The sequence below is a fragment of the Ahaetulla prasina genome, chromosome 8, assembly GCF_028640845.1.
Source record: "Ahaetulla prasina isolate Xishuangbanna chromosome 8, ASM2864084v1, whole genome shotgun sequence".
Classification (NCBI taxonomy): domain Eukaryota; kingdom Metazoa; phylum Chordata; class Lepidosauria; order Squamata; family Colubridae; genus Ahaetulla; species Ahaetulla prasina.
Window position 1 is genome coordinate 52,136,135 of NC_080546.1, and position 26,677 is coordinate 52,162,811.

The window sequence follows — 26,677 nt, forward strand, 5'->3', positions numbered from 1 at the left end:
GTATCTTTTCTTTTATGTACACCATATGCACCAAGACAAATTCCTTGTGTGTCCAATCACACCTGGCCAATAAAAAATTCTATTCTACTCTATTCTATGATTTAGAACAGGCGGATCTCCAAACCTGGCAACTTTAAGACTTGTGGACTTCAACTCTCAGAGCTTGCTGGCTGAGGAACTCTGGGAATTGAAGTTCACAAGTCTTAAAGTTGGCAAGTTTAGAGACCCCTGATTTAGAAGAAATATATATATATATATACACAAAGGTTATTTGTGAAGATTTGTAAGGCTGCGGCAAATATATAGGATGGCGCCGATTCGTTTCGCTGGTGAAGCCGCTTCGCCTCATCTCCAGCGACTGAGACTCCGCGCTTCCCCCTGCTGCACGGAAAAGGAACCTGGACGCGCCAACACGGAGACGGAAATGTTTGTTTCCATCTCTTCTCTCCCTCCCTTTCCTGGTTACGCAAACAGAGCGCGGGAGGGAGAGTCCGGACTGGCTTGCGAGAGACAGCAGAGCAGAGCTGTGGAGGGAGCGAGCAAAGCGCCTTCCTTTTTGCCGACTGCGGGTGAGTATCATCCCATCCCCGGGCAGAGCCTTAATTCGGGCTCGTGGCGGGGTTAGGGGCCAATCGCCTCTCCGCGAAGGAGAATCGATGCGGGCACATCGCCATTTCCGAATGGAGTAAATAGTAAGTAAGTAGTAAATAGCTAAGTACCGGAGAAGAGGGGGCGACGTTCCGCCCTTTACCCGGAGGGGCTGGTCAGTGCCTCCCTAAATAGCCACCCTGAATGCAGCAGATCTGTTGCACGTGGCTGGTATCTTATGGCTTAGTTTTCTGAGCTAGCAAGAGTTACATTTTTAATTTTTTTAAAAAAGATTTCTTTTACACGTGCAACTTGAAACGAACAGGCATGGTATTCTGTCTTGGAACAGATGTGGGTAGGGGCCGTCCAGTGTTTTGGTGAAACTGCGGAAGATGCTGAGGGCTCGGTGCGGATATGACTTGTTGGTGGCGCGGTTACGACTAATCGTTCCAATTCGAGCCTGCAAACTTGCCTCTCTTGTCCGTAAAACGTCAGAGTTTATCCAGTTAGTTGTAAGGACACACTGAGGACGGCTCTTGCCTCGGGTGTTTTCTTTAGAAGGCTTGTATTTCGGGGCTGTATTCCCTTGAGCAGAAGGTGACTCGATTTTTCAACGTACTAAAAATAAGGCGCATTTTGGGGGGATTTGCCTAAGTTAAATTAATTCTGCCGCATGCAATTATATGTGCAGATCATTTCCTAATGCAGTGCATGAATTCAATACAAAAATAAGCACTTTGCCAATTGTAAGTGAGATCTCTTCTAGTCATTTGTAGATCGTGGGAGTAGAGCAAACTAATTACCATTTCAAGATGCACATCTTTTTTAATTCCTTAGACCCAGGGGTCTCCAGCTTTGGCAACTTTTAACATTTGAGAACTTCAACTCCCATAATTCCTCAGCCAGTAACCTGGTTTAGTCCATTATAGCTTATTGCAAGAAAAAACTGGATGGAAGGAAAAATATAACTTGTTAGGGATAAATGTTTTTCTTCCTCTCCTCAGCTTCTGAGATAATAAAATTGCCTGTTTGCTTGTTGTGACCCTTTCCACAAAACATCAGATTGGTTTATCTCCCTTGTATCTTGTTTTGATGTGAAGAGGTAAGAACAACAGAAATGACAATTCTGCCCTAGCAAAGCAATATGTTTTAGAGAAAGCTTTTTTCTGAGTAATGAAGTCTACACAGGGTGGGGTTGTGGAGAATGGCTCATAAGCAAAATTTAACCAAGGTTTATTCCTCTTTTTTAAAACCTGAAATAACGGGCTATGACAGTGCTGAAAGAAGACTTACCAGACAGATGAACATTTGGCATTTATCAGAGGTTTTCAAGCATTTCAGTCTCAGTAGTCTTTTGCATTCTTAACAATGATTGAGGGCCCAACAGAGCTTTGGTTTATGTGGGTTGTATCTATCAATATTTACTATATTAGAAATTAAAACAAAGATTTTAAAATACTTATCTCCATAGATCTCAGGGGCCCCCAGACCACACTGAGAATCACTGTCTGTTTCATTCCTTAACTCCTGGGTCAGAGTGCAGGCTAAACGTTAATTAAATTTGTCATGACAACTGCAGTTGTGTTAATATCTCCTACATACATATGCCCAAACAGTTGTAAAATATTCTCCAAAGCTTTCCTCACTCACTTCAACAATCCTACACAGCAGTTATCGTAAAGTGCAAATTTAATTTTAAATGAAATTACTTCTGGGTTTTAACATTTCCAAGGAGACAGAAAAATAACTTTTTGTGTAGGTGTCATATCAGCACAGGCATATGCAGTGTTTTGTAATGATATCAAGTTATATTTTAATTTTGAATTCTTTAAATTTTAAATTACCAAAATATGTGGAATGCATAGGTGTCTGCAGAATGTGGTCAAAAAAGTAAGATGGCAAATATAATGATACAGTCAATTTTTTGCCTGTTTTTATGTGCATTTCAACATACCTAAAAAAAAAACCAGTGAAGTTTAATTGCATCATCATAGTTGCCATTTTAACTTTTTTTTAATCATACTTTGCAGATACCTATGGGGGGGAGTGAAAGAAAGAAATGTCATGTTCCAACTTGAAAATATTCAGTATTTAGTAATAAAATAATATAGTTCATAACTGAATTGATAATGCTAAATGATAGTGGAAGTATATACTACTTCCACTACTTGTAGCTCTGCACTACATCCTACAACATCTTGAGTCTCCAAAGACCTATGCAAGGGTCCTCTTTGTAGACTTTAGTTCAGCATTCAATACCATCATTCCAGACATTCTTCTAACTAAGCTAAACCAGCTACAGGTACCGGAACAGACTTGTAAGTGGATCACAAGCTTCCTAACAAACAGGAAGCAGCAGGTGAAGCTAAGCAAGATCACATCAAATACCTGTACAATTAGCACAGGGGCCCCCCAAGGCTGTGTGCTCTCCCCACTTCTCTTCTCTCTGTATACCAATGACTGCATCTCCAATGATCCATTTGTTAAGCTACTGAAGTTCGCAGATGACACAACAGTGATTGGTCTCATTCGAGACAATGACGAATCCACATATAGACGAGAGGTCGAACGACTAGCCTTGTGGTGCAACCAAAACAATCTGGAACTGAACACACTCAAAACCGTAGAAATGGTGGTAGACTTTAGGAAAAACCCTTCCATACTTCCACCTCTCACAATACTTGACAACACAGTATCAACAGTAGAAACCTTCAAATTTCTGGGTTCTATCATATCGCAAGATCTCAAATGGACAGCTAACATCAAAACATCATTAAAAAGGACAACAAAGAATGTTCTTTCTGCGCCAACTCAGTAAGCTCAAACTGCCCAAGGAGCTGCTGATCCAATTCTACAGAGGAATTATTGAGTCTGTCATTTGCACCTCTATAACTGTCTGGTTCGGTTCTGCAACCCAACAAGAAAAACACAGACTTCAGAGGATAATTAGAACTGCAGAAAAAATAATTGCTACCAACTTGCCTTCCATTGAGGACCTGTATACTGCACGAATCAAGAAGAGGGCCGTGAAAATATTTGCAGATCCCTCGCATCCTGGACATAAACTGTTTCAACTCCTACCCTCAAACGACGCTATAGAGCACTGCACACCAGAACAACTAGACACAAGAACAGTTTTTCCCGAAGGCCATCACTCTGCTAAACAAATAATTCCCTCAACACTGTCAGACTATTTACTGAATCTGCAGTAATTAATTTAATTTAATTAATTTAATTAATCGTTTCATAGTTCCCATCACCAATCTCTTTCCACTTATGACTGTATGACTATAACTTGTTGCTGGCAATCCTTATGATTTATATTGATATATTATCATCAATTGTGTTGTAAATGTTGTACCTTGATGAACGTATCTTTTCTTTTATGTACACTGAGAGCATATGCACCAAGACAAATTCCTTGTGTGTCCAATCACACTTGGCCAATAAAATTCTATTCTATTCTATTCTATTCTATATTTTGAAACTAATTTTTAAAAATCCATCTATGCTTATATACAGCTCAATAAAAAATAGCTATATGTCCGAAGAATAATAGAAATATGTAGGAAGCATCATGTATGCATATTTGGAAACTTACCTTGTTATCTACAGCAGGGTAGCCATATAGTGTATTGTTTAAGGTCTGACCCCCAGATTTTATCTTTATTTAAGCATTCAAGGCAACTGGATCACCTATAACTAGTCATTCCCTCTCAGCCCTAATCATTCTTTTTTATTTATTATTTTTATTTTAATATGCTGTTTATTACAATTATTGTAAAGTCCTAGTCATTCCCTCTTAACCCTGATCACTCAAACAAGGCTCCACAGCAAACCCTGTTTGGAAAAGACAATACACCCTGCTCCCTCATGTCACATCAAGCATTGATAAGCTTTGCTGTAGTTACTAAGTGAAGTTGGGCGGGGTGGAGTGGGAGCAGATCCTGCAATCGAACAGAACAAATATTAGGAGCCAATGGCATTTTGTTACTTACAGTAAATAGTCTCTGTATGAAGAAGATTACAAAAATGTGTTGTTAAATATAGACAACCTAGAATTGTCTATTCTAGAATTGTCACTACTTCTTGGACAAGTAGTGGATGTATTAGGTTAAATGGAAATTAAGTATGGTGTAATTAGAGATAATTTAATAGTGCTTTTCTTAGTACAATCAATCAAATTGTATACAAAATAATAATGTGGAGGGGGGGAAAATCCAGGTATGTCTTGTACTCCATGGGCCAGGCATGCCCTGGGGCCGTGATGGCAAACCTATGGCACGTGTGCCAGAGGTGACACACAAAGCCCTCTCTGTGGGCACGCATGCCATCACCAGCTGCTCCTCTGGCTTCTGATGTACACATGCACACCAGCCAGCTGGTCTTTGCAAGCGCTGGAGTGCCTGAAAATGGGCCAAAAAACAATAAAAAAACCAGACTGTTTTCCAGGCCGTTTTTCAAAAACACGTATATATACGCACCGGCCAGCTGGTCTTCGGGTTTCTGGTGCTCTGGCGCGTGCACATGCACACATGTTCTGGTTTGGGCACAGTGCTGAAAAGGTTCACCATCACTGCCTTGGGGTGACTTGCAGGGATGAAAATCTGTATCTGTTGATTAAGAGTCTTGAGCCCAGTGTAGGACAAAGTATAAGATTATTTGTTGTTGCTATTATAAAAAATTGAAAAGGAAAGAAGCTTTTGGCAAACTACTGTCAACATCCAGAAATAATCTCCTGCTTATTCCTGAATATATTAAACATATATTCTGAGTTTAGTGCCATGACTAATATTCCTGTCTTGGAAAAAAATCACAGCAGCTCAGCTCACAGCAGTGTCATAGCAACTGAAGTAGAGAGTTATAATTTATTATTGCCTGGCATAGCAATTAATGAATTAATGTGAAGCTTTCTCCAAATATCACTGACTCAGTGAAGCTATAGCAGTGGATTCAGGTAATTTTCCAGTGTGAACTGCCTAATGCGCAACTGGATTGAAAGGAGGCACAGCGGTATCTCAAAGACTATTTTATTGTGGCCATAAGTTTCCATAGGTGAGATTTTTTTTGAAAAAAATCATGTTATAAAAGTATTTTATTCAACTGAGCAACCTTTTAGGAACTAATTGATAAAATGTCTAAAGGATGGTAATATTCCAATTAAAATATCAACTGCAGGTACCGGTATACTATTATAAATGGAGCATATATGTCCATTTTGATTGCACTTTAATGGAACACTAGTACTGTAATAAAGGCTGCTTTTCTTTAATGTGGTAGTATACTGTTTTAATATAACAGCCATAGTTGGGCATTATTTTTACTAGGACCAGACAAGATCTTGTCAGGCTAGGTGGTGTAAAAAAGGACAGAATGAAAAAAAAAATGGAAAAATCTATTCATTATGTCAGATGGAGATGACGAATTAAATGAATTAGTCAATAACAGAGGGTGCAAATAATCACACAAACCTTTTAGACGAAAGAAGAAAATTATTCCCTCTCTTTTCAATTTTGACCACACTGGGGAGGATATTTTTGTTTTTATTTCCAGGTCTCCTAAACATCTGCATTGCCCCTGACATTTTGAATTTATATAATCCACCTATGATTTTTATTTCTATCTCTAAATTAATGTATTTATATAGTAGTATTTGGTTTTAATAATACTATAATTAGTGTTACCGGTATTTTAAATTACATAGTTGTTCACTTGATATAAAATAGAAGTTAGTAAATCCACAGAACTTTTATTTTCAATATATACAATTACTATTGAATAGTATTAAAGCAACTTGGGTTATGTGATTGTACCAAATGAAACAATAAAATATTGCATTAATTGCTGCTGCTGCTGCTTGAAGAAGATACGTTAAAATTTATATTTGGAGGAAAAGATTTGCTGTAACAAAAGGCTAGAAAAATATTTTTCTTCCAGTGATTGGTATAATAATTCCAGTTTTCTATTTGTAGGGAAAACACTTAAGCAGTTTTGACTTCAGTATGGACCGATATGAAGATATAACTGATTGTGAAGTGGATCACTCTTTCTTTGATAGTGATTTTGAAGAAGAGGTGAAGAAAGACAAAGCGACAACAGAAATAAATAAAATGGAAAGTTCTGGGCCTGCACAAATAAAAGGTTCAGTTACAGATGATTGTCATTTGAAGCAGGAAGCCAAAGTGGTGGAGGATAACAGTATTGAGGAAGAAAAGCAAGCTAAACAGGCAGAATCTCAAAAGGAACTCATATTAGACGATGGTGCTCATAATTCAAATAATGCTCTTTCTATGTTAGCTTCTTTAAATCTGGAGGATCCAGTTGATAGAATCACAGCACAAAATGAGCAAACCCTTCATGAAAACATTCCAGTGCAAATTCCCTTAAAAGAGAAAGAATGTGAAGAAAATTACTACACAGATGAAGAAGATAGTAGTGATGATAGCAGAAATCAGAGAGTTAGACATAAGTTCTCTAAACAGCCTAATGGTACAAAGGTTAATAGGAATGTTAATTCTTCCTCCTCCTCTTCTCCATCTTCTAGTTCTGATACAGATTATTCAGACACAGGATCTGATGGTTGCCTGTCAGACTCATCATGTTCTTCAGAAAAGAAAAACATAAGGTCACCACTTCTTTCATCAGAACAACAGTTAAGCCAAGGAAAAAAGTCAGTGGAAGTAAAATCAAAATTGGGTGACCACGCAGAAGAGTCTGAAGATACAGTTACTGATGTAACTCCTCTGTCAACTCCAGATATCAGTCCCATCCAATCTTTTGAAGTGGCAGCACCCAATGATAAGAAATTAAAGGTTAAAAGACAACAAAATGTGAGCCAGGAGTTATATGGTAAGTTTGCAGAACTTATTAAAGCGTATACATGGCAGCAACACTAGACTTAATATACCTGTTTATCCTTTTTTCTCATTAGAACCTGAGGTAGATCACAAATGTCTTCAAAAGGTACTACATGAAGCTATGGACTTGAATAACCTTTTGAAAGGTATTTTTCTTTTAATTCTTCAATATGATTTTTCTCTGTATTCTTTCATTGTAATTTCATTCCAATTTAGTATCTTAGAAGACGGAAGGAAGAATGGGTGGATGGATTGATGGATTGCTTTGAATATGAAAAATATGTTCATTATTCAGTCATGCATTCTTTACACTTACTTTATATTTTCTAGACATAGTAACATAAGTAAAAATGTATGAATTGAAATAAATCAAGCACAACATAGTTTAAAACTTTTTGTAATACATTATGTGTTTTTCAAATGAAGCTGGGCATGGTGAATCTCTCTCTCTCTCTCTCTCTCTCTCTCTCTCTCTCTCACACACACACACACACACACACACACACACACACACACACACACCACATTCAGTTGAAATGGATATGCAAACGAAAATTGTATCTTTATGACCACATCTTTTATTTCAAACACTTGGATCCTGTCATGATACAGAATACATTTGGCTGCTGTAGCTTTTCCGCCCCCTGTTGCATCTAAAGCTTTGGATGCACCATTGACCATTAAATAACTTTTATTTATAAACATGACATCTAGTTTTGGAAAAAGATATTAAAGTATCACCTATGTAAAAGCAATATCAGTATTTCTGTGAAACTTATGGAAGGATGACGAGCTTGGGAGCCAGAGGACCTGATGGATGTGCTGTGAACAATTGGCTTTGATGTTGTTTTGTTTTTTTAATAGATCTGTCAGGTAGATCAGACAAGAAACAGAGCAGATGAGCTAATTCATAGTAAGGCTACATTACTATGAATCTTGCATGTCTGAAAGTATAAATCTCCTGCTGTCTCTTCTTTTGCCTGATAAATTAGAGAGGTTCCTGTCTAAGTTTTTTTTCTCTGTCTTTTAGGCAGCTGTGGGCTAAGCTTCCTCTTATCTACCTATGTTGCCCTCCCCAAGGTCATTTCCACATTTCCATTACAACCTCTCAGAGATTTCTCATCTGGTATTATTTTACTTTTAGATAGGGAAAAAGGAGAAATAAAGGCTGGAAGAGCACATATCTTATATAAAGAGCAGTAATAGTCTTTTATTCAATTACAACTGTTATAGTGTGAGATAATCTCAATGATTTAAATTTCAATTCATTACTTTGGTCATTTTGGTGAATAATCTACATCGTGACTTAGTGAGGAAGGTCTTCTTTTAGTTTTCCTTGACTTCTTGAAAACTTTTATTTTCTTATACGGTTTATTTTGATAATATTACAACTGTGGATTGGGCTTCAACAATACTATATAGCAGAAATAGACATCTTTATTATTGGGTTCTCTAGAAGGTGGTGCTGTGAGACCATCATTCAGCACTAACGTTCTTGACTAGTGTTCGTTTTTGCACATTGGGTAATATATACATGAAATCATTGAGATTATTCAGAATTAGATGATTCTCAGCTCTATTACTCTTTCTAAGGAATCATTAACTTTTCTGGAATATTATTTGATTCTAATAATGAGTTGGATAAAGAGGAACTAGTTGAAATTTAACCTAGATGAGATCAGTAAACTGGAAATGTAGTTTCTTAACATTTTCCGAAAGAGTTTGTGCTTCCTCTAAACCAGGGGTGTCAAACTGGCGAGTGGTTGTGTCACGTGCTGGCCACGCTCTCCCCTGTTTTAGCAAAGGGTGGGGAGTTGCAATACGTCATAAGGCAATGCGAGTTTGACACCCCTTCCCTAAACCATCAGATTTATACCTTGCAAAATCTATTTGATTCTCCTTTCCCAGATCTTCATATAGTGGAAAGAAGAACATCTGGGTATATAATTATACTGGCACTGATTTAATCTAGCATGGCCAATGTTATTCATTATGCCTGTGAGGATCTCAATTTATTCACTTTCCTGATATGCATCACTTTTCCTTGTTGTGGTAAAGTGTCTCAAAGAGATGAGATACTGTTCCTCTGCAAAGCACTAAAGGGAAACCTGATTCACTGGTCTTTCCTCGGAGGCCTGTGCATGCCCAAAAGCCCCATTATTCAGTTTAACCTCCACAAGCTATTCAAGCCCTCCAGTTTGAGGCACAATACTTTAAGGGATTACTTCACTCAAATCTTCATTGAAATGAAACTTCAAAGATTTGGAAATCCTAATATTCATACTTAATTATGTCTAGATGATGCAACAGAATCTAGAGGATTATCCCAGAAAAAACCCAAAAGGTTCAGTTAATTTAAAATGTGACAAGAATTCTCAATATAGAATTGAGAAACCTGCAGTAGTTACTAGTTTTTTTCTGGGTTCAGTCCAAAATATTTGTCTTACAACTGTAAATAGCCATTGTCTGACCAAATCAACTTACTATGCACTTACTAAGCTGTTACATTTTAAAGAACCTTTTTTTATAAAAAAAAAAAAAAGCTGTAATGCCATTAACCATAATTTCAACTGCGAATATAAAATCAATAAATGGATCTTCAAATACTTTGTCCCATTTAATTGTTCTTCACTTGATATGAGAAGTCTTGTAGAAAGGTATTGTGATGTATTGCTGATGTAAGCAGATTCTTTATTAAGGCAGGCTGGCAGTCAGAAATGTTTCAAGAGTTGAAGAGCTGGAAGCAGGATTTCTTCATGTTATTAAAACTGATATATGGTATCTGTATCTGTTTCTCTCTGTGTTGAAAGAAAATAGGTGAGAAAAACAGATGGAAACTTAAAGTGTTTAAAACTTTAAGGGGAGCATAAAAGAGAAGATACTTGTATGGGATACTGTGTCAGATTTTTTTTTTTTATATATAGTTTAAGATCTCTTTTTCCACAAACAATCTTTTGAATATTGTCTAATTGCAGTCCTTTCAGTATTATTGGGATTTGCCATAGCTGTCCTGTTGTCATAGAAATACATAAATCTCTGTCTTTTTCAGTCAGATATTATATATTAGAGTTTAGGAACAAACTATTCTAGTTCTCTCTAATAGTTGCCATAGTCCTGCAAAAGGAATTACCAGTAAATTCAGGAAATGGCTTAAAGGGAAAAAATTGCATCAAATATAGCAGCCTATATGATATCCAGGTTTAGCATCTTTAAATTTCTGTGGCTGTCTAAATTGGCGGTTTTAATATCTAGAGCAACATTTGTCATTTCATTGACAGTGTGAATTTTAAATTAATTGATAAACTTATTTTTCCTCTATATTTTGAGATACCAGTTCAGGATGTTATGACACCAATTCTAAATTAATGTTAACATATTTTTTATTAAATATCAAACAAGACCTACCTTCATCAGTACATGAACTCTATGAATCTATAGTTTATATATTGTAGGGTTTTTTTTATGAGGTTAAGAAATAGGACATTTGAGGCTGCCTGGAAGAAAGTTATTTCACTAGGTCAATGCTAAAATAAAAGTTTTTTCATCCAGACTCGACCTATCCGTTTATTATTAATAAAGAAAGTCTCCTTCCTGAGACGCCTTTGGGTAACAGCTTAAAAATTGCTAACAGCCATCCACAGAGAAAGTAAATTTACCTCCTTTCTAATCTGGAACTGGGCAGCACATTAAAAGAGTGAATCCATTTAATGAAGATAGCATTAGAGTGGATAAGTCAGTTTCTTGAAGAATTCTTATATTTAACATTCCCACCCACACATTTTTTGCACACACACACAAAAGATAGAAAATAACCTGTTTGTTGACCTGCTGGTCTTTGATAAGATTTTTTTTGTTTGACAGCATTGTTTATAGACAAGGTCAGAGATTCACATAATATATTTTTAATGCTTTTTGGTATATGTTAATGTTAGAAGTTGTTCATTACTCTTAAAAGAAGTGTCATTTAATCTGGGATTTGGGGCCTTTACTTGTATTTTTTTAATTGAATTACTGTGTCTCAAACACTAAACAATGTATTTCCAACTGTACTCCATAGGGTTGTATGATAGAGCAAGACTGGGGTAATTTATCCCTTGCAGAAAGCTAAAGCATTCTAATATAGAAGACATTCTCTATATAGAGAGGCATCAAGCAATGAAGGGTTGAGATGTGTAAGTTATTGTTTAATATTTAATAGCATGTAGCTATTTCTCCGCATTTCAATATGAAAATTGTATTTTAATATTATAAAAAGATTATATTTTCTATAGCAAAGGTCCTTTTTCCTGACCAAGACAAATGCCATAGTCAAGGTCAGAAAGCATTGGCCTCTCTTTGGGAAGATCCAAAGTGATAAGGAGCATGATGGGTTAGATGCCACCATTGGACATCTCATGAAGCGTCAGAATAGAAAGAGTGAAAACCTTTCTGTTGCTATTTTCCCATGGACAGCCAAGGTGCACTGAGCATTAGCATGAGCTAACTTTAGGCAGAGTTTTGTCCTCCAAGCTTGCTGCTTGGCTCATGAACGTTTGTTTCCAAGCCAGGTAATATGGAGGGTTGAAGATATTACCTAGCTGAAGATGTTGCCCAGTTGGATAATGAAATATCTGGGAGCCCTGCAGCTCGGAGGACAAACCTCTGCCTAAACCTACAAACTGAGCTACGAATACTCTCTACAATTTATAAATTGAGCTGAGTCTCAAATAATCCTCAGTATGGTCACAAATTCCACGCTAGAGAGATGGGGTGATGGACAAATTGGATCCCACCTAACCCTTCAGCTTTAAAGCTATTTCAGATAGCATTGACACTTTTAGCAACTCTCAAGACTGCTTGGCAGTTGTCTAAGACTGAAATTCTCATACACAAGATTTATGGAGATGATAGTAAAAGTGCTGGATTTCCCCAACAGGACTATTCCCCATTTAGAATCTCTCTCTTCTCTAGAACATTTATTTATTTAGCTCTTCACATTATGCTTATTAGAAGCTGCCATAGCAATATGATGAGCAAAATGGCTGAAATCAAATTTTAAATCCTGTAGCAATATATAGAAAAGAATTTAAATTGTAAAAGTCAAGAGTACGATAAAGAAATAATGAATCACAAATAGAAGAAAAGGAAGTAGTGGAAATTATTAATAAATTGAAAATAGGTAAGGCACCAGGATTAGATGGACTAGGCGTAGAATATTATAAAAACATTAAATGACTATTGGTGCCGAAGATGAAGATAATGTTTAATAAAATAATGGAAGGGGAAAGTATTCCAAGTTCCTGGAAGCAATCTTTGATAATACTGATAACGAAACCAGGTAACGATCATACAAACCCAGGATCATATAGACCAATATCCCTTATTAATCAGGACGCTAAGATTTTTACAGCAATATTGGCAAATAGATTGAATATATTTATAGAGAATTATATTAAAAATGACCAGCGTGGATTTATAAGAGGCCGACAAATGTCAGACATAGTAAGAAAGGTATTAAATATAGGTTACTATATAAAGAATCAAAAATTAAAGGTAGATGTATTAACATTATATGTATTTAAAGGCATATTTAATGGCCTTAAATATCTTCAATGGAATGGCCTACATTGAAGATATTAATAGAGAAGTTAGGTTTTGGGGAAAAAATTAGAAAAGTGATATATTCTATATTCAGAGAATACAGCGAGAATAGTTATAAATGATGATGTTACAGAGACAATAACCTTAAGCCAGGGAACGAGACAGGGTTGCCCTCTATCCCCAGTTTTATTTGCATTATTGATGGAGGTTTTGGCAAATGCAATTAGGGAAGAAGATTCTTTGATTGAAGGAATTGATGTACAGAAGAAAACTAAAATAAATTTATTTGCAGATGATACATAATTAACATTTCAAAATCCCGTAGTTATTATAGAGAGAGGATATATTTACACCTGAATGAATTTGGGAAGTATAGTGGATTACAAATAAACAGGGAAAAACCAGAAATGATGTTATATAACCAAAAAGGCAGCAGGGTCAGGACATTTGAATTTCTCAGGGAAAGATATTCTGCAATGGTGGGATAGTAACTGAGAAGTTTCTCTTACTAGCATTGATCCCTAATTTTGCATAAGTACAGGAATATCAACATTTTTTCCTGTGTATTGGCCAAGCCAATTCTGGTTGAAAGACACTATTCCGAGAGTCCTTTGTCCCCAAGTTAAATGGGAAGTTATAGGATAATTGTTTTCAACTTCTGTAAGTAGTATCCTTTCTGTCCCTGTCTATTCTTGATGTTCATGGACATTATAGTTTCTACTAAGATGGTACAAATTCTTATGAAGAGTTGTTTCAGAATATATACATGCGACTTGTGGAAAGAGCAGAGAGTAGTTTCTTAAGCAGCTGTATAAGCCAGAAAAAACTACAGGTGCTTTAATTATTTGATGGAAGGTACTTGGTACATGACCTGTGGACATTCTAAAGCAAGGGTCTCCAACCTTGGCAACTTTAAGCTTGGAGGACTTGAAGTCCTCCAGGCTTAAAGTTGCTAAGGTTGGAGACCACTGTTCTAAAGCACCTCTTTCAAACAGCATTGACACTTTCAGCAACTGTCAAGATTGCTTGGCAGTTGTCTAAAACTGAAGTTCTCATTCACAAGATTTAGGGATATGATAGTGAAACAGGACTATTTCCCATTTATCACAGAGACCCTTGTAGATGGCTGTTAAATTATCCCCTGAATCTCTTATCAGATGACAACCAAGTATTACATCAATACCTCTATATTAGATGTTAAAGATTTAATTCAAATTTTCAGATATACATTGAGGAACAGACTACTTATATGCTCATTAAAGTAAATATGTGTGTGTGTACACACACACACAAATACATATATATACATACACATAATTTAAGGGCTTCTAATTAGCATAAATACATATAGAAATAGCCATTTTTATTGCGTCACCTCTTAACAGCCATCACTGATTTGAAAGTACTGAAATGTCCATTTTATGTGTCTTGCAACATTTACTATGTTCTCAAATTTGGAAAAATTGTGTAAAATAGTTTCGCTGATACCAATAGAGTTTTGCATAGAATGGAGGTCTATGCTCCATACTATGCAAATGTGGTGAGAACTGTTATTTATTTTGGGAAAGTTTATATTTGTTATTGTATATTTCTTGGAGATACTAGTTCTTGGTAGTTGTCTTTGATATAATTATTACCAGTCCATATACTTTCAAACCCCTTGCATTCAATAGCATTCAGTTGAAAGAGATGTATCTCTATTGTAGACCAATGGTTTAACTGCTTTCTTATTTTACCAAATGTATCTCATGGTGCTGTTCTCCATATGCATTCTTTAATTCCACTTTCTTCCCTGCTCTCAATTGTGGATTGGCGTATCTTTTATTTTTTTTCTGAGTCCTGAATAACATCTACACATGCCACTCTCGTCTCTATTCCTTTTCCAAAAACTCTGCTTTCCTAAATATATTTAGCAATGTAATATGCTTAATTAGAAATCTTGGTGGCCTTCTATCTAAGATTGGTGAAGGCCTGTTTATGAACAATTCCTGTTGTTACATTTAACTTTTTCTGCAACATTTTTGTACATACCACAACTTCGCATGAGGTTTTGCTTTGAAAATAAAGTCAACAATTCAATAATTCTATTAAATACATTCAACAATTTCAGGCTCTCTGACATTGACATTCTTTTCAAATATTTTACAGCTGACTCATCTATCCAAGTCATCTGTCACACAGACGGTACACCAGTTTGCTGCAAACTACATTACAGAATCAGTGATTTACAAGTTTGATAGTACAGTGGTGACTCAAATGAGATTAAATATCAGTGCCAAAGGCTTTTTAAGTATGGTATATCACAGCAAATCAATTAATGATCTGAGAGGGAGGAATTCACTTAGATTATAGATTAGAAGTGGGCAAGAAGTGTTCAAGAAATTTCAAATCTCCAACATTTGTAGAAGGAAAACATGAAATGTCACACACTTCAGAAAGAAAAACATATGGCAATTTTAATATTGTACACAATTTACTGTTACGAACTGATTCTTTTCTTTTTGTACCTGGAACTATTTAAATGTAACTGCCCACCTGACATACTTATTTAGATATGCAAAGGGTAGAAATGAAACTTCAGCAATCAGAATTTTGGGAAAGTTTATATTTGTTATTGTATATTTCTTGGAGATACTAGTTCTTGGTAGTTGTCTTTGATATAATTATTACCAGTCCATATACTTTCAAACCCCTTGCATTCAATAGCATTCAGTTGAAAGAGATGTATCTCTATTGTAGACCAATGGTTTAACTGCTTTCTTATTTTACCAAATGTATCTCATGGTGCTGTTCTCCATATGCATTCTTTAATTCCACTTTCTTCCCTGCTGTCAATTGTGGATTGGCGTATCTTTTATTTTTTTTCTGAGTCCTGAATAACATCTACACATGCCACTCTCGTCTCTATTCCTTTTCCAAAAACTCTGCTTTCCTAAATATATTTAGCAATGTAATATGCTTAATTAGAAATCTTGGTGGCCTTCTATCTAAGATTGGTGAAGGCCTGTTTATGAACAATTCCTGTTGTTACATTTAACTTTTTCTGCAACATTTTTGTACATACCACAACTTCGCATGAGGTTTTGCTTTGAAAATAAAGTCAACAATTCAATAATTCTATTAAATACATTCAACAATTTCAGGCTCTCTGACATTGACATTCTTTTCAAATATTTTACAGCTGACTCATCTATCCAAGTCATCTGTCACACAGACGGTACACCAGTTTGCTGCAAACTACATTACAGAATCAGTGATTTACAAGTTTGATAGTACAGTGGTGACTCAAATGAGATTAAATATCAGTGCCAAAGGCTTTTTAAGTATGGTATATCACAGCAAATCAATTAATGATCTGAGAGGGAGGAATTCACTTAGATTATAGATTAGAAGTGGGCAAGAAGTGTTCAAGAAATTTCAAATCTCCAACATTTGTAGAAGGAAAACATGAAATGTCACACACTTCAGAAAGAAAAACATATGGCAATTTTAATATTGTACACAATTTACTGTTACGAACTGATTCTTTTCTTTTTGTACCTGGAACTATTTAAATGTAACTGCCCACCTGACATACTTATTTAGATATGCAAAGGGTAGAAATGAAACTTCAGCAATCAGAATTTTGGGAAAGTCCATTTCCTGCTTATCATTCTGTGCTGAAAATTGTGAGAATGAAAGTCAGCACCTACTTTAGTTCTTGTTGACAGATAATTTGCTAAAGAGGGATGGATGGACTGATTGCATATGATTAATTTGATTTAGTATTGAGTAAGATAAACAACCAGCTCTATTTAGAAATGTCTTTTATATTTCTAATTGGGGCTGGTGTTCACATTGCCTAGTTCCAAATCTAATTTAAGAATGATCAAATGAATTAATTATTTTTATAATAAGCTTCATTTTGGCTCTGCCTTATAATATGTATTAATTCTCTGATAATTGTAGGAAATGTTTATATTTATAGTGTATTTCTTCTGGAAGCAAGAATTGTGATGCATAACACTTGAACATTAATTATTTGGAAAGAAGTGGCACAGCCTTGTTTGTATAGGGTTTCATTTTATCACAACTGCATATTGTGTGCTTGGACCTTTTTATTGGATCCTTGAAATATATTTGCAATTTAAGTCCTGTAATTTCCACCAAATTTCAATGGAAATTATGGGAGTTAATGTCTGGCACCTTTGGTGATTATAAAGCTGAGAAAGGCTGTGTAAGAGGCTTTTGTTACATAAACTTCTATTACCAACTTCAGAATTGGGGGGCAGCTCCACAGAAGTCCTTATTTGAAAGATAGTGTGTGGCTAAATCTGAAAATAGGTTTTATAGTTTTGAAGTAATCCTGAGAAAGCCTAGTCATGCTGCATATTTTTTAAATATGTACTTGTGTCCAAAGCTTTTCTGCAGTTGGAGAAAAAGGATCAACAAGAATTGGCATTGAATCAGTCTTCTCTAGGATCAAGGAAAAACTATTCATTCACAAATGACGAAGTACGACAAATTGATCGAGAAAACCAAAGGCTCTTAAAAGAATTGACAAAGCATTCTGCAAAACCCAGAAACAAAAGTGCCTCCATGAAGAAACCTTCAGGCTCAGCACCTAAAATGTACCACAGTGCCATCAACAGGCAAAAGGAACAGCAGAGGATCGACAGAGAGAATCTGGTTAGTTGAAGTTCTGGATTTAACAATATTAATTAAAAACTAGGCTTCTTCGACTTAGTATGTTAGGCAAGTCTATCCAACGGTTTGAGGCTCATGATAGATGAGCACCTAGCAAATTGTATTGCATTGTATAAACCATGGGCTTGCAAACTATTAGTTAACACATCGTGTAGACCACATTATTTGTTTTGTCCTCTGAGAAGTGGGAGTAATTTTATTAAATCACAAAGCTCTCCTGTAATTCAATTGTACTAGCAGTGAAAGAAAATCCATCACCTGAGTGCTGCCTATTTATAAGTGCTTGCTCTGGGTAGGTGAGATAGCAATCCTTATCTGAAAGTATCCAAATATGGATAAAAATATATGAAGGCACTAGAAATATCACTGCCATAATGAACTTCAGGATTGCTAGAGATGCTACCCAAACATGAAGATGCCTGCTTATCTCAAATTTTATCAGAACAATGAGATTTCCAATGGTTTCTCAATTGATGGTCCTTGGTTGTAGGTTTGTCATATACGACTGCTATTTTGTTTCACTTTTAATTTAAAGTTAATACAATTGACAGAAAAATTCTTTTAACCCATCAAATATGCTTGTTTCCTATTCAGTTTCTTGCCCGGTACAATGCAGTTCATTTATCTGCACTTTCTTCTTTCCACTCAATTGTGTCCCAATCTTGGAGGCTGCCTAGACAAGTCCCTGCAGTTTCCTTGGCAAAGATTTTCAAAAGTTGTTTGCCATTGGCTCCTTTGTAGGACTGAGAGATCGTGATTAGCCCAAGGTCACACAGTTGGCTTTGTTCCTAAGGTGGGACTAGTCTCCTGGTTTCTAGCCAGATGCCTTAGCCACTACACTAATCTGGCTTTCATTTAATTTCACTTAAATTTAAGCAAATTTAACTCTGCTGGTTTATGGAACATGTGGCTCCATTTTCTCCCTCTTAATTTCTTTATAGCATAAAGAATAAATGTTTGAGCTTCATTGGAATAGTATTTGCATATCTTTGAATTATGCTGAAAATACCTTGTTATGCATTCGTGTGTGTGTGTGTGTGTGTGTGTGTGTGTGTGTGTGAACCTTCTTTTCACAATTGAGCATCTACCTTAGATACAAGAAAAATCAACCAGAAAGGAATTCATTGATCTCAGTAACAAACAGGAAAAAACTGATTGATGTAGTTAGTAGCAAAGGAACATATTAAGTCCTTCTATCATTTTATTTTAACCATTCATCAGCAAACACATTTGTCAGTAACACACAACTTAATAGCCCACAACTTAAAATAAAGTAGAAATAATTGAAAAAATAGCCAATGGTCAATTTCAATTTCTGTAGCTGTTTATTCCACTACCACTGAATTGCTGTTGTCACCATAGCAACTTACCTTGAGGCAAATGAAAACTCATCTTCTGTGTAATAGTTCTTTACCTAGAACCGTTCAAATGTTAATGATGTAGTTTTGCATGAAGGAAAAGATTTTTATTGGATCTGTAATGTAACATAAAGAGCGAGCAATGAATTTACTCAGATGAAATTGGCCTTCTTTTGATCCTGATTTTTGATAACTGTATTCTATTTCTAAAATTCTCAGAATTTTAGGCTGCAGTCAAAAGCCACAACATTTAGTCCCTTTTTAATAGTCTAAAAATGCATGAATACATGCACATACTCATAGAGAACACCCCAAGAAACCTCTCGGATGGCTTCTTTCTGCACATTTTCTGTTTTTCATTCTTTTGAAATGGAATAATTATAAGTAAAGGTAAAGGTTCCCCTCGCACATATGTACTAGTCGTTCCTGACTCTAGGGGGCAGTGCTCATCTCTGTTTCAAAGCCGAAGAGCCAGCATTATCCGAAGATGTCTCCGTGGTTATGTGGCCAGCATGACTAAACGCCAAAGGCACACGGAACACTGTTACCTTCCCACCAAAAGTTGTCCCTATTTTTCTACTTACATTTTTTACGTGCTTTCAAACTGCTAGGTTGGCAGAAGCTAGGACAAGTAACGGGAGCTCATCCTGTTACATGGCACTAAAGATTCGAACCGCTGAACTTTCAACCTTTTGATCGACAAGCTCAGTGTCTTAGCCAATGAGCCACCGTGTCTCTTCATAATTATAGTACGTGTTAATTTTGGATTCCTGAGAGAGTGGTTGGATGACTGACTGATTTGATTGGTTTGAACAATCAAATTCTGGCATAATAACCTAGGATATGCACAAGATTCCTGCTCCATAGGCATCAGTTTTTCTGTTTCCATTTTCTTTAAATCACAAAATGGAGTACCAGAACATAGAAAAGGAAGTATTGTAAACAACTTTATTCCAAATAACAATGCAAACTAGTTGTCTGAAACTAGCATAAAATGTAAGAGTTTTATAAAGTAAAATTCACAACCCTTAGAACGTCTTTGGCTTTTCTGCTGCTGTGCTAAGACATCAGATGACTACGAGATCAAGTGGACCATCTTATCTGTGATTTCCTATGGAAATTCATCTCCAGTGTAATAGTTCTTTACCTAGAACCGTTCAAATGTTAATGATGTAGTTTTGCATGAAGGAAAAGATTTTATTGGATCTGTAATGTAACATAAAGAGCGAGCAATGAATTTACTCAGATGAAATTGGCCTTCTTTTGATCCTGATTTTGATAACTGTATTCTATTTCTAAAATTCTCAGAATTTTAGGCTGCAGTCAAAAGCCACAACATTTAGTCCCTTTTTAATAGTCTAAAAATGCATGAATACATGCACATACTCATAGAGAACACCCCAAGAAACCTCTCGGATGGCTTCTTTCTGCACATTTTCTGTTTTTCATTCTTTTGAAATGGAATAATTATAAGTAAAGGTAAAGGTTCCCCTCGCACATATGTACTAGTCGTTCCTGACTCTAGGGGGCAGTGCTCATCTCTGTTTCAAAGCCGAAGAGCCAGCATTATCCGAAGATGTCTCCATGGTTATGTGGCCAGCATGACTAAACGCCAAAGGCACACGGAACACTGTTACCTTCCCACCAAAAGTTGTCCCTATTTTTCTACTTACATTTTTTACGTGCTTTCAAACTGCTAGGTTGGCAGAAGCTAGGACAAGTAACGGGAGCTCATCCTGTTACATGGCACTAAAGATTCGAACCGCTGAACTTTCAACCTTTCGATCGACAAGCTCAGTGTCTTAGCCAATGAGCCACCGTGTCTCTTCATAATTATAGTACGTGTTAATTTTGGATTCCTGAGAGAGTGGTTGGATGACTGACTGATTTGATTGGTTTGAACAATCAAATTCTGGCATAATAACCTAGGATATGCACAAGATTCCTGCTCCATAGGCATCAGTTTTTCTGTTTCCATTTTCTTTAAATCACAAAATGGAGTACCAGAACATAGAAAAGGAAGTATTGTAAACAACTTTATTCCAAATAACAATGCAAACTAGTTGTCTGAAACTAGCATAAAATGTAAGAGTTTTATAAAGTAAAATTCACAACCCCTTAGAACGTCTTTGGCTTTTTCTGCTGCTGTGCTAAGACATCAGATGACTACGAGATCAAGTGGACCATCTTATCTGTGATTTCCTATGGAAATTCATCTCCAGTGAGACTTATTTGGCCTCACTCACACTGTCATATTCAGTGTGATGAAATTGTTGGACTACTAGGTATAAAAAGCTCTAGTCCCAGGCCATTGTGGCTTCCCTTTACAGTGTTGCCTTTTATATAAACGTTTATGTATATGATGAGCAAAGGCAAAGCTACCAAATGACAATGTTTTCTTCTGCCCTGTTGTGTTTCTCCATTCTCATATAGACAGAGTGCTTCCTAACAGCTTTTTCAAGTTAGTCTACTCCAGATATGTTGAACAACAGTATTACAATTCTAGTGAGAAAGTAAAGATATTGTAATCCAAGACATCAGAGATTGTGGAGGGCTGGTTTTGATTATGTGATTCTGGTATCCCAGGTCATAATGTATGTGTATGTTATTAAAGGCTTTTTTGAAAAGACTTGAAGCAGTGAAACCAACAACTGGCATGAAGCGCTCAGAACAGCTCACTGACTACCAGCGGCAGATGGGCTACTTTCGCACTCCTGGAACTCCGAGGCGAGGAAAGTCTGCCTTGAATCATCAGAGTCCATCTAGTAAGTCATTCCAGAATCTTCATCTGCTAATTTCAGTTTGATTGAAGTGTGGAAAAAAACAACAACAACCCTCACTGGCCTTTATTTCTATTATATAAGTAATGAAATCAGATCTGATCATCTGCTATGCCTTAATTTCTATTCACTACGCAAGAAAATTATGTTTATACTTTTTTCTAATATTTATAGGTTATTTAAATTTACATGTTTACTGAGGTCATTTTTTTAATCAGCACATATAACATCACTTACCCTAAGGACTGAATCTAAAAATTGTACGGTACAAATAGCACTTGGCCAAAGTGAGTTGTTCCTACATCTTGCCAAGCCCTCTTTACCAGGGGTCTCCAACCTTGGCAATTTAAGGACTTGTGGACTTCAACTCCCAGAATTCCTCAGCCAGCAAAGCAAAGCTGGTTGAGGAATTCTGGGAGTTGAAGTCCACAAGTCCTAAAATTGCCAAGGTTGGAGACCCCTGCTCTATACTACATTCATGCTGATTTCCTGAGCCCAGAATAAGTGAATGACTATACCTCCAATAATAGCAGTAACATTGAACAAGGTTACTTTTTTCATAAGCAGCATCCCATCTGCTGGTTTTCAAATCCAGAGAGTACTACTACATGGTTTAATGTTTATACTGTTTACTTAAAGTTGCTTAAATTTATATTGTTTACTTAAAACTCCATATGATCTTTTTTGTGTACAATTTTGACAGGAGGTACATCCCGAACTTCCAGTCATAGTACATCCAGTACTATAAATCGAAGGAGTGAAAAACCAGTTTTTGATAAATGGTGCACTGCAGCAGTTGAACCCCAGTAACATTCATGGCGCCTGGTTACAAATAATTTGTACTTTGCTATCAGATTTCTAAACTGATGGTTTGGGGATTACTGTAATTCTGTGCAGGACTGTTGTAATATTGAATAATTAAAGGATGCTGGAAAGTAGTATTAACTATAAATGGATATAATCTTGATTCTTTTTTTCATCTTTCTAATATGTGTTGGACAGTATCTTTATAGTCAGTATTTCTTAAAACAATACGTATTAAAAAGTGGCACTATTGCAAACCTTATTTTCTCAATGAAATTGAGGTTTGAAAAGTAGGGATAGGATAGACCAGAAATAAAAATTCATTTGTTTTTAAATCTTAAATTTTGAATTTCTTACCATGAAATTTAATGTAACTTTGTATTGCAAACTTTTAATTTAATAAGATCTAATAAAAATGTTAGATAGAACATATAACACACAACTCGGCCTTGGTGCTGTCAGTTACAACATGGAAAACAAACTCAATCTTTTCAGATCAGTTCTCCAATTCTAGAAATATGGATTTTATATAAGCAATAGACATCTAAATAAATGTAAAAAGTATTGTCTATTATCTAGAACTCTACCTTGTATTGTAAAGTGTTGACAATTTTGGTCTGTGATATATTTGCTCAATTATATTTATTAAATTATTCTCTAAAATTTTGTTTCTTGAAGTAAAAATGAACAGAAAACTTGTGGGTGTACTTCTTAAATCTTGGCACTTTGGAATCTTTCCATAAACATATTTTTCTTCGTCAAAACTACAAAGTGTGATTAAGTTATGAAGGTATACAAATTGTACATCTGTCCTTTAAAAATTAAGTAAAATATTTAATTGAATTCAGCGTGCTGTTCTTTTCTGTAATTTGAGTCAAATATTGTGAATAGGTTTTAAAAATGACCTTCTTTTAATTGTATTGTAATAGCTGTCTGCTCCAGAATATTATTTGGATTTCCCATCATTCATTGATTTAAGAAATAATTTGTAGTTAATTTCCTGTTTGAATTCCATCTGTATTTATCTTAATATTTCTAGGTTGTAAAAAGTTCTTGTCTATCATAATTATCTGTACAATGTAACAGTAAACTTAAGCTTGTATATAAATTACATACATGAACAAACATTTGCATTTTAATGAACATAAGTGTTACATGAAGGGGCACCAAGACACTGCAATCACAATTAAATGCAAGAATTGAAGTAATACAAAAGCAAAACTATGGAGTTACACCTGATTTTCTTTATAAAAAGGGACAGTATAAAGGGAGAATGCAACAATATGTAAAAGCCATTCATTGCCCACAATACGCTTGTCGTTTCAGTATCTTTCCTAATGATTTCAAACGCCATTTCTGCATATTGCGATGATTTTTTTTCCAAAAGTTGCTGTGGTGTTTGCACCCATAAATAAAGTACTAGAGTTCATTTTAGGATTTTATCTGCAGTACCATCCAGTTTTATATTTTAAGTACTTATGGAAAAACAACCTCTTCAGAACACAAGGAATTTATATCTAGTAAATATTCTAGTCATTGGAAGACATCAAAAAATGGATGTAATACATTTTATGTGCTCACACGTTTTATCAGTGAACAACTCAGTAATGCAGAGGTACAAAACTCCAGAACTATATACAGCTTTTAAAAGATTTTAGATGGGACTGAATTGCTTCTAAAAATTATCACTCTATTGTAATTTCTGATATGACATAATAGAGAAGTACTAAATGCATGAACAATAGTTTTGTGTTTTTAACTGAAAATGCAATCAGATTTAACATCTATGCAGCTCCCAACTGTAAAGGATACTGCAAAACTCAATGTAAACAGACATTTCTAGAGGAAGATGAAAATTTTCAAATACTTTAATTAGGAGATTAATACTTTTTTTGCACATTGATTTTATCATATCAGTTCTCTCACATCCTCTCACTGTCATGAAATCTATTCCTAGAATACGTCCAATTATGACTCAAAACATGATATCTATATTTCAAAAAACTCATTATAGTCATAGTCCATAAGGTTGAAGATGGCTGTGAGGGGGGGAGCAAGAAATATCAGAAAATAAACTTGTACCTTTAGACCTGCAAGATTTTGTTAATGTAGCCTTAACAATAAAGTGTTCACTCATGTAGTCGTGTTTTGTATCTGGTTTACCTGGCTGGGCTGCAAGGCCCAAGGCCAGAAATGACACAGTGAATTCCAATCGGGTTCAGTCCTTTATCTACTTACACCTAATGGACAGAATCTTGCCAAACTCAAGCTATCGCCTTCTAACCTACTAGATATATCCTGAGAGATTCTAGATGTGGCTACCCTAAACCTCTCCCCCTCCCTCCCAATCCAGCTCAGGATTGCTCAATCTCTTAATCCAGACCTCTTTCTGGGAAAGCTCTGCATTGCCAAAACTCCCCCATTGCTTCTCTAGATGCACATTCCATCACAAAGGCTAACAGAAATAGACAACCATGACTCATTGGGTCATCCTTTTGATATATAATATAGGCTGGTGGCATTATCCCTCATGACCCTCAGCAGAGCTCTGATGAAGCAGACTCCTCCTCTTCCTCAAATCAGCTGCTACTTTGCTAGGGGAAACAAAGGGAACCACAAAATGCAAGGAAAACTACCCTCCCCAACCCTGCATGTCCCCAAGGCCCCTTCAAGAAGGAAAAGGTTTCATCCGTTGATCACTGACCTTCCTTAGCCAGCTCTATCTTGCCTGCAGGCATCTAAGTCACCCCCTTAATCTTCCCCTCACCACTCACTGCCAATAAAAGATTTCAAATTTCGGCCTCGGTTTCAAAGTGGCCAATCACTGGTTACCTGCCGGGCCTTGTTGCCAGCTGATTGGATGAAGGGAGAGTGTGGGGATACATTCCTCCCATATTATCTTGTGCCATGCAACCTTTGGGTTTCTGGGAAGTGTAAGGCAGCACTGAAGTGACAACTTTGCCAAATTTCAATCCCATGGGAACAATTCATCCTCTGTTTTGAATGAATGCTGTATGTTACTCTGAGGCAAAATCTGTCAAGGCGTAGATTTCATAGTACTGTCACTGAATGTCCTAGCAGCTCAAGCTGCTTTTTCTTTTTCCAACAATTGCAAACAAAATTAAATGGATGCTGTTACCATATGTTGAAGATCATACAATACTAAACCGAATAAGAAAACTGCAGGTGAGTTGCATCTGACTATACAATAGTCCTCAACTTACAAACACAATTCAGCCCAACATTTCTGTTGCTAAGTAAGACAGTTGTTAAGTGAATTTTACTTAGTTTTATGACCTTTCTTGCCACAGATAAGTGAATCATTGCAGTTGTTAAGGTAGTAACACGATTGTTAAATGAATCTGGCTTCCACATTGACTTTGCTTGTCAGAGGACCGCAAAAGGCGATCACATGACCTTGAGACGCTCCAACCATAATAAATATCAGTCACTTGCCAAGCATTTCAATTTTGATCACATGGCCATGGAGATACAATGCTTATGTGAAAAATGGTCCTAAGCAACCTTTTTCAGTGCCGTCGTAACTTTGGTCACTAAATAAACTGCTGTAAATTAAGGACTTCCTGTACACATTCAATAGCAACCGTCCTTTTAGCACCCATCCACATGCAAGTTTAAAAGTATGGTCGTTATTGTAATCATTACTGAATATTTAGAGATACTAAGGCCTGGGGGAAAAAAAACAAAATGCGATTTTCTCATCCAGCTATCCACATCTCTGGGAATGTGTATGAGCATTACAATCCTAACAAGACAAAAAGGAGATAAGTGTTCCAATATGTGAACAAAGTGAGTAAAGATAAAATTAGGAGAAATGAAGAACAGCATTTCCTGTGAAGTGATTTGCTATTATTTGCTGCAGAGATTCTAGCTGTTTTGTCTTATATGAGTCAGAATCACTCTCGTAGTTGAACATTTTCTTGCTAGCTTAGAGTGAGAAAAAGAAACCTGTTCTCTCCCTATCTCTTTTACCATAACATCACACATGTGCACACACACATTC

The 26,677-nt window shown here is 36.0% G+C and overlaps 1 protein-coding gene across 2 annotated transcripts; it reads left to right on the plus strand.

The window, feature by feature from the left end:
- The first annotated feature begins 471 nt into the window (after window positions 1-471).
- On the plus strand, window positions 472-26,346 carry CFAP97 (cilia and flagella associated protein 97). 2 transcript variants are annotated; one of them, XM_058192748.1, is made up of 7 exons: window positions 472-569; window positions 6,561-7,437; window positions 7,520-7,591; window positions 16,207-16,242; window positions 17,425-17,693; window positions 21,684-21,834; window positions 22,553-26,346. In XM_058192748.1, exons 2-7 carry the CDS (start codon window positions 6,591-6,593, stop codon window positions 22,657-22,659), a joined length of 1,482 nt encoding a protein of 493 aa, XP_058048731.1. In that variant the 5' UTR covers window positions 472-569; window positions 6,561-6,590; the 3' UTR covers window positions 22,660-26,346. The 2 variants fall into 2 exon arrangements, with proteins under 2 accessions (XP_058048731.1, XP_058048732.1); XM_058192749.1 differs by lacking the exon at window positions 16,207-16,242.
- Window positions 26,347-26,677: the final 331 nt, after the last annotated feature.